This window comes from Fulmarus glacialis, unplaced genomic scaffold (assembly GCF_000690835.1).
Source record: "Fulmarus glacialis isolate BGI_N327 unplaced genomic scaffold, ASM69083v1 scaffold21774, whole genome shotgun sequence".
NCBI lineage: Eukaryota > Metazoa > Chordata > Aves > Procellariiformes > Procellariidae > Fulmarus > Fulmarus glacialis.
Window position 1 is genome coordinate 52 of NW_009208996.1, and position 7,831 is coordinate 7,882.

Consider the following 7,831-nt stretch of genomic DNA (forward strand, 5'->3'; position numbering starts at 1 on the left):
ACAGAGATCTGTACATGTTGTGGATTCATGGAGGAGATGAAGCAGTTCGGTAGCTGACGTGGTTTTTATTACCAGTGTTGCCACAATACGGTGTGGTTCCTACGGCACTTCGGAAGCTCTGTGGTAGCAAATGTTTTGCTTTGGACGCAAAGCATCTCTCATTGCATTGCTGATTTGCCTTCCTGTTGTCCTTCCTCATTTCCCAGATGAAGGAGGATCGCTTTCGGAAACTGTTTGCTGCCTTTGGCACGCTGACCGATTGTTGCTTGAAGTTCACCAAGGATGGCAAGTTCCGGAAATTTGGCTTCATTGGCTACAAGTCTGAAGATGAAGCTCAAATGGCGCTGAACCATTTCAACAGAAGTTTCATAGACACCTCCAGAGTCACAGTGAGTTGATCTTTAAAAATACCTTCTTCTGATTCTTAAGAAAGTTTGTTATTGGAGATTTTGGTAGTCTTGGGGATAAACAGCCAGGGGCTGAGAAAGCCTAGAGATTGTGTCCTCTGCAGCAAACCAGCAAAGCCTGACACCAGGCCTCGTTGCTGGAGTCTCAAGCAGGTGCTTGATTCAGGTGGTCTGTGTTCGTGCACTAGCAGTGATTTCAGTGCTGGTTAGAATACCTTCTTCTGATTCTTAAGAAAGCTTGTTATTGGAGATTTTGGTAGTCTTAGGGATAAACAGCCAGGGGCCGAGAAAGCCTAGAGATTGTGTCCTCTGCAGCAAACCAGCAAAGCCTGACACCAGGCCTCGTTGCTGGAGTCTCAAGCAGGTGCTTGATTCAGGTGGTCTGTGTTCGTGCACTAGCAGTGATTTCAGTGCTGGTTGGAGCAACGGTGTCAGGTTTTGAGCTGTCATAATCTGAACTTTTGAACTTGAGGTCATTTTTCATTTAAAGTCATTCATCTGGCTGTTCTGGACAGAGAATGACTCATGATAAACAGGACAACTTATTTGACTGTGCTTAAACGAGCACAACAAACTGTTCCCCGTGTTGAGTGAACATGTAGCCCCGTGCTTTTAAAATGAACATCTGTATGAAGTTTCCTGTTCTTCTCCTGGACACACCCCCTCCATCCTGTCAGGGTTATAAGAAGGGTTCCTGAGTGAGGCTGTTACAGAAGAAGACTGTTGAATGTATGTTTAATTAAAGATCTGATTCTTTTCAGGTTGAGTTATGCAAGTCTTTTGGTGACCCTTCAAAACCCAAAGCGTGGAGTAAGCACTCTCAGAAGGCCCCTGCCTCAGAAAAACAGGCCGAGAAACCTGTGACAGCTCCTGCAGGCACAAAGAAAGTGAGTCTTGCTTGTTTTCTTGAGGCTCTGATGTATGTCAGCGACTTGGCAGAGAGAAGGGTAGCCTGGTGTGTGGAGAAGGGGACAGAGTAGCTGGGACAGCGGATGTTGGAGCCCTGGTTCTGGTATTTTCTGCCTTAGGATCTGTGTTCCCTGTACTGTTAGGTTATCTGAGAAATGATCTTGATCTAATAAGCCTTTCTAAAAATGGTTTATTTTCCTAGGACAAAAAGAAGAAAGATCCAACAGAAAACTTAAAGGAGGTGAGTTGAGGTTGAGTTGCAATCCCTATGTTCTTGCTAGCTTGTATTAAGAGCAAGAGCTGAATAACTTTTCTGTACTGCTTCCAGTGCTGTTAATTCAGGCAAGGCGTATGATTTAAACAGCTCCAAGACAGTCCAATTTTACTGTAACAACCCATGATTTTAACAATCCCAACATCGGGGACCAATATTTTAAATGTCAGCTACCCCTATGTGAGCACTGCATCCAGGACAACAATTCTGGTTAATCATATGCGAATTTTGTCATTTGTACATTTTAACTTGTACATTTTTTTTCTCTTTTTAATGTTTTTTTTTCTTCTTTAAAGTGCTTTGTAAACATCATTACAAAAAAGAAAGAGTAGGACAGGGAGATCTTGAGAAGACTAGTCACTTTAAGTGCTCACCTTGTGAGAGTAAAGTTGACTGCCCTCTTAGGGTTTTTTTTACATTGCTGGAAATGAGATGACATCTTTGAATTAAAACTTACTGCTAGCTCTCCTGTGTCTGTCTTCACGGTTTGTCTGCTTGGTTTCTTTTTCAACAGCTGGAAGAAGATAAGACATTCCAGGAGTTCTTGGTGGTTCACCAGAAGCGGTCTCAGGTGGCCACCTGGGCTAATGACACTTTGGCAGAGGAGCCCAAGAAGGGAAAATCAAAGCCAGCAGCTGATTATCTCAACTTTGATTCAGAAGAGTCTGAGGAGCTGAGTGAGGAGGAGGAGGATAGGAATGAACCCTCTGAAGATGAGGAGGAAACTAAAGGTACCGAAAGGAACTGTCATCCTTTGCTTGTCTTTGTCTCAGTGAATGTGAGAGCAGGCGCGCTGACAGGACCTAACTCGGAGTCCTGCCTCCAAATGGAGACAGTGTAATCAGGAAGGTGGTTTCTCAAGCGTGAGACTCATTCTGTGCACTGTGGATGTATGGACATTTTCCCAAATTTGGGGAAATGTGGGAAATGCAGCTTCTGGTATAAAGGGGATGGCATTTGTGCTTTCCATGGGCCCTTAAGTCAACGCCTGGTAAAGAGTAACAGGGCAAACATCTGTGTCTCTCCCTTAAATGCTCTCCTAGCCAGCAGCCACTTTTGTCTCCAGGATTTCCAGAGCTGGATGTGGTTTCTGTTTGTTTAGTAACCTGTAGCTGATGTCTGTGAACTTGTCTGGTCTGCCTTTGATGCATATTTCTGGAAACGTTGTTGTGTCCTTGGGCCCTGTCAGGGTTGGTGGGAATGGACAGAGTTCAGTACCTTGGATCCTGAAGGGAAAACTCTATCTAGTGGAGTAATGGGATAACTTAGAAGACTGAGAAATCTGAGCTGCAGTCTGGTGTCTATTGGCTTAGTCTCCAGTGTCCCTGCACCAGTGATGAATGTGGTTTTGGAGCCTTTCTCCCTCCTTGTATCGTATTTCCTTATGCTGTTCTTTTGGAGTGAGTGGCATTTTCCTGCTGCTTCTCACCTCTCTTTGGGTAACTGGAATGATCAGTTGATCTTTGGCGGGGAGAAACAGCTTGCTCCGTCCTTTACCCTGCAAAACTAAACGGAACAATTGAAAACCTTCACTGGAGTCTGTCTAAAGTATTTAGTTAAAATTGAGACAAAATACTCTGCCATGGAGTTCCTTAAGATCCTTTCTGATTTGTTTTGTACATGAACTGTTGCTTTGAAAAATAGTCATCCAGACATGTCAGTCTGGAATTGCTGAGATAAAATTGCTCTGCTATTCTCAAGCCTTTCCTCCCCGTGACAAGGGTAGAGGAGAAGGAAGGTGGTTCTTGTGATTTTGTCTGTTCTCAGCTTTCAGCTGGCTGGGGAGAGAGCAGCATCTGTGTGCAAAACCTCTCTGGTCTCTCCTCTCTGACAGCAAAGAAAGAAGCAAAGAAGGCAGCTACCAGCAAAGACCTCTCGGATATGGATTACCTGAAATCTAAAGTGGTGAAGGATTCTTCCTCCTCATCCAGTACAGAGGAAGAAACAGATAGTGAGGAGGTGGAAGAGGAAAGTGAGAGTGAGGAGGATTCAGGCATTGCAGAAACCGTTGGCACCCACACAGGTAAAAGGGGGAAGCCAAAAGCCCAACAAACACAGCAAGAGGCACCAGCAGAGAAGAAGAAAAAAGGATCCACACTAGAGGTAAGGTATAGCTGAATGAGACTTCTGTCTAATCTAAAGCAGGAGCTTTATGGGATAGTCTGTGTCTGTCAGTCAGTCCAGGGATAATCTGAAAGCTTGAGGTCTGCGGGACCCCTGGGTACCAGCTTTCTTGGCTCACTGGGCAGAAGCCATTAAAAAAGTTTGCAGGATCTCCTCTTAATGCTGATTGAATTCCCAAAGACAGGGCTTCCAAACAAGTGCTGCCAGTGCCCGTTTCAGAGGCTTTTCTGTTTTTCCTGTGTTCGTCTCTGTCTGCAGGAAACGCTGTTCTGCAGAACTCAGTTTTTAGTGACTGGGTTTGACTATCCCAGCTAAACCTTGCACCCTCGTCTGGCACCTCCTGCCCAGGCTGATGCAGTTGCGAGAATCTCTTGATATTCTCTCCCACTCTTCAGCCCCCTGTTTGTTGGACAAGACCAGCTTGTTGTGCTGTGACTTTTATTGTTTTTCACTCAGCTTCTTTTCTTTTTTTTTTTTTCCCCATCCTTCTGTCCAGGACCAAGGCAGCTCAGTGGAAGCCAGCACACCATACACAGTGAAACTTCGTGGTGCCCCCCTGAACATCACTGAGGCAAGCTTTGTTACCGAGCTGGGAATGGAGGCTCAAGGGTGTTCTCAGTGTGTAACTCAGTGCGATCTTTGCAGAGGCTTCCATCTTCACTTATGGAGCTGTTTTGAGGGTTTTATGGGCGGTTGGGGAAACTTTTGAACTGGCTTTGTGCAGAGATGTAGTATGTTGCACGAGATGTTTTTTACAGTGTATATAAAAACCCTAAGTCTGAAACCTGCTGCTTCCTGTATCTGAGAACTTATTTAAACAATTATAATTCTTCCTGCAGCGAAAGATTCGTGAATTCTTCCTGCCTCTGAAGCCAGTGGCAATCCGGATAGGAAAAAACGCCCAGGGTAAAAATACAGGTAATGTCTATATGTGGAAGGGGGATTGGATCTGTGAGTTAGAGGACCTCTCAATCACACCTCTGCTCTTTTCATCTGTAATTCCAAATCGCTGGCTCGTGTCCTGATTCTTACAGACCTTTCTACGACTTTGCAGCTCACCTGCCCTAGTTGTGTCCATAGGATGCCGTGGGCAGAGTAATGTTGGCTGTGCTCCCTTAGGAGTAGCAGCAGGAGCCTTTTCTTTGATCTGTCTCCGTAACTTTCCTAAACATCCCAAACCATGCCAAGGAAAGGCCTCTTCCTCTGGGATAGCTACAGCAGCACCCAGGGACTTTGCTGACCTGTGCGTATCGGCCACAAAGCAGTCTTTAGCCAAGGTGGGTCTCCTGGCAGGCTGTGGCTACTGCAGGTACCCATCAGAAAAAAAAAAAAGGGAGCTTTGCTGTATGCTGTTTTCCTTTCATAGCCTAACAGTGGTTGCACCTTTTATTTGCTCTTGGAGACACCTGTGAAAGCCTACTTCAGCTGTAAAGTCAGGCTTCTTTGGTTTGCATGTAGAGAATAAGGTTCCAAAAGGCAGCCTTCCAGTCTGCCGTGGCCATTTTCAGGCTGGATTGAAACTTTAATGGGAGCTGAATGCTTTATCTACAGGAATCTATATTAAAGAAAGCCCAATTCACCCTTAATTAGCCAATTAGTGGTTGTGTGTTCCCCACATGATGCTCAGTTGAACCTTTCCTTCCTCCAAGGTTATATCTTTGTTGACTTGAAGAGTGAAGCAGAAGTGCAAAGGGCCTTGAAGCGAAAAAAAGAATACATAGGTAAGGGCTGTTTGTTCCTCCTTGTTCTGGCTGATGTCGATGGCAGGGTGCTCAGCTGCTGAAGTGTTCACTGCAGAAGTATCTCCCGTTGTTTTAGTTTTTTCCAGGCAGATGGTGAGGGTGGTTTCCTCCGCTCAGCTGACGTGGGATAAACCAGGTGCTGTGTCAGGAGCAGCACAGAATTGGGGAGTGACTGAGCTGTGAGTGTTGCTCTTTGGCCCTCACATGCTTGAAGTGTATCTTGCTCTTTGTATAAAAATGATATTGTTTAAATCTGGTTGGGATAGTGCCAGGGCATTTGTACAAATGATTCTGTAAGCCTGTGTTTGAAACCTGTTATTGGCCTAGCCCTTAGTGGAACTACTAGAATTGTATTTGCAAAAATCATATGCAGAATGGCAATATCTACGTGGAAGCCTGTGGACTAGATAGGCACAGGCAGAAAAGCTGGAGCTCTCTCAAGGGAAGGGAGACTGTGGAGTTGTCTAGCAAATATTATCCTGGTTTTTATGAAAACTGATCTCTTGCAGTCCCCACCCCCCCTTTTTTTTTAAATCGGGCAGAGTTCTGCTCAAAGCTCGTGGAATTGTAATTGCTTGTGTCGCTGCTGTAAGCCCATGGCCTTGGGAAGCAACTGATGTGCCTCTGTGTGTGTTTGTGGGTTAGGTGGACGATGCATTGAGGTATTCCGATGTGGGAATACCCCAAAAGAAACTGTTACAGCGAAACCTGATAACCAACCATGGCAAAGAAGGAAGAGGGACGATGAGGAAGAAGAGGACTTGTCTGAATCAGGGAGACTCTTTGTCAGGAATCTTCCCTTTACTAGCACTGAAGAGGACTTGGAGAAGATCTTTTCCAAGTTTGGTAAGTATTTGTTGTGGGACTGGGACATCTTTCCTTTGTGCACACAGAGGTTTTCTTGCTGGGTGTGAATGGACAAAGCTCTGTGTCCCACACGCTCCGATATGGAGCTCCCCTCATCTTTATTGCCTGGTGTGGTAGTGTGTGGCTGCTTGGCTTTGAAACTGGTGCTGGCTCCATGCCCCTTCACTCGAAGCGTGTGCTGCTGTGTGCATCTGCCCTCATCCCTCTCGTTGCATCTCTGATGCAACAGTAAATCTCTTGCCAGTCAGTGTAGGCTCTGAGTCCTGGTGGGATGAGGACAAGGTACCCAAAAGCACCTGCTGCATGAAATAGTGATCACACAGGAGATACCTAGATACTGTGGGTAAGAGGTGAATCTCTGAGATACACCCCAAATTGTTTGGCATGTTAGGCGGAAGCTTGAAGCTTCCCTTTTCTAGCTCAAAGTCGAACAAATTTAAGGTTGTCTTGGCATTAGAGTGTCCTGGGGGCGAGAGAAATCTTTATTCCTGACTGAAGGTAAATGCAGCTGCTCAGAGCTTGCCTGGTTTGTGTTGCCTGTCAAAGCCATGTGAGCTGCCACATGGTGCACAACCAGACTTGGGGTGCTTTTGCTGGGCCCGCCTTGTCAGTCTGCAGCCAGCAGCTCCTCACCCAGGCTGGTGGCTCGCCGCACACCCTCTGCAATATCCAGAGCTGCTCTGCCCTCCCTGGCTCCCCTCCTCCCCGGCTTTGGCCAGGAGGTGCCAGTTCAGAGCATGTGATGGCTGTGTGAGGATGTCTGTCATGGTAAAGCCTTGTCTTTTGCAGGACCCCTCTCAGAGATCCATTTCCCTATAGACAGACTGACCAAGAAACCCAAAGGATTTGCTTTCATCACCTATATGATTCCCGAGCATGCAGTGAAGGCCTACGCAGAAATGGATGGGCAAGTGTTCCAGGTACGGTAATTGATGGTTTTCCTGTGCTGTTGGACTGCAGCTGGTGGGAATGTTTGTTAGTAACGTGGCCGAGTGTTTGCTTCTGTGCTTTGCTGAAAAGGTTGAGTCTCATTTGACTTGCTGTATGGGAACACAGCTGGTTTTGGTAGAGTAGCCTGGTTTGAACAGGCTCGCGGGTACCAAAATCTGAGCTAGAGGTGGAGGAGGAGATCTGAGTCTCGGTCTCTCACATTGTGTGGCTATCTGACTTGCAGTCCTTTGGGAAGGAAGGTTCCCTCCTTCCACCTAGGCTGTTTGACTAGGAAAGGTGCCAGAGAATTTCCTCCACTCTGCTTAGTTCATGAACTTCTGTGGGTTATTTCAGAGCTGCTGGACCTCTTCTTCCCTTCTTCTAGGGTAGAATGATGCATCTTCTACCGTCCACAATCAAAAAGGAAAAAATCGAAGATGTAGACGCAGAAGAGTCTTCCTCCTACAAAAAGCAGAAAGAGGCCAAGGACAAAGCCAACAGTGCCAGGTACAGAGGTGTCTTGTAGCGGGGCAAGACATCACAACCTGCCAAATTCCCAAGTGGCAGGGAAGCAAGTG

The 7,831-nt window shown here is 46.3% G+C and overlaps 1 protein-coding gene across 1 annotated transcript in view; it reads left to right on the top strand.

Annotated features, from left to right (window-relative positions):
* Positions 1–206: 206 nt before the first annotated feature.
* The window catches only part of RBM19 (RNA binding motif protein 19), a gene marked incomplete at its 3' end in the record, with an annotated part of 19,123 nt that continues 11,498 nt past the window's right edge, over positions 207–7,831 (top strand). Inside the window, exons 1-11 of the mRNA XM_009576705.1 lie at positions 207–389; positions 1,169–1,294; positions 1,519–1,557; positions 2,105–2,321; positions 3,437–3,698; positions 4,237–4,285; positions 4,554–4,632; positions 5,364–5,435; positions 6,102–6,302; positions 7,113–7,243; positions 7,639–7,760. Of these exons, the coding sequence (XP_009575000.1) occupies positions 207–389; positions 1,169–1,294; positions 1,519–1,557; positions 2,105–2,321; positions 3,437–3,698; positions 4,237–4,285; positions 4,554–4,632; positions 5,364–5,435; positions 6,102–6,302; positions 7,113–7,243; positions 7,639–7,760 (1,481 nt within the window). The remainder of the gene's footprint in view (positions 390–1,168; positions 1,295–1,518; positions 1,558–2,104; positions 2,322–3,436; positions 3,699–4,236; positions 4,286–4,553; positions 4,633–5,363; positions 5,436–6,101; positions 6,303–7,112; positions 7,244–7,638; positions 7,761–7,831) is intronic.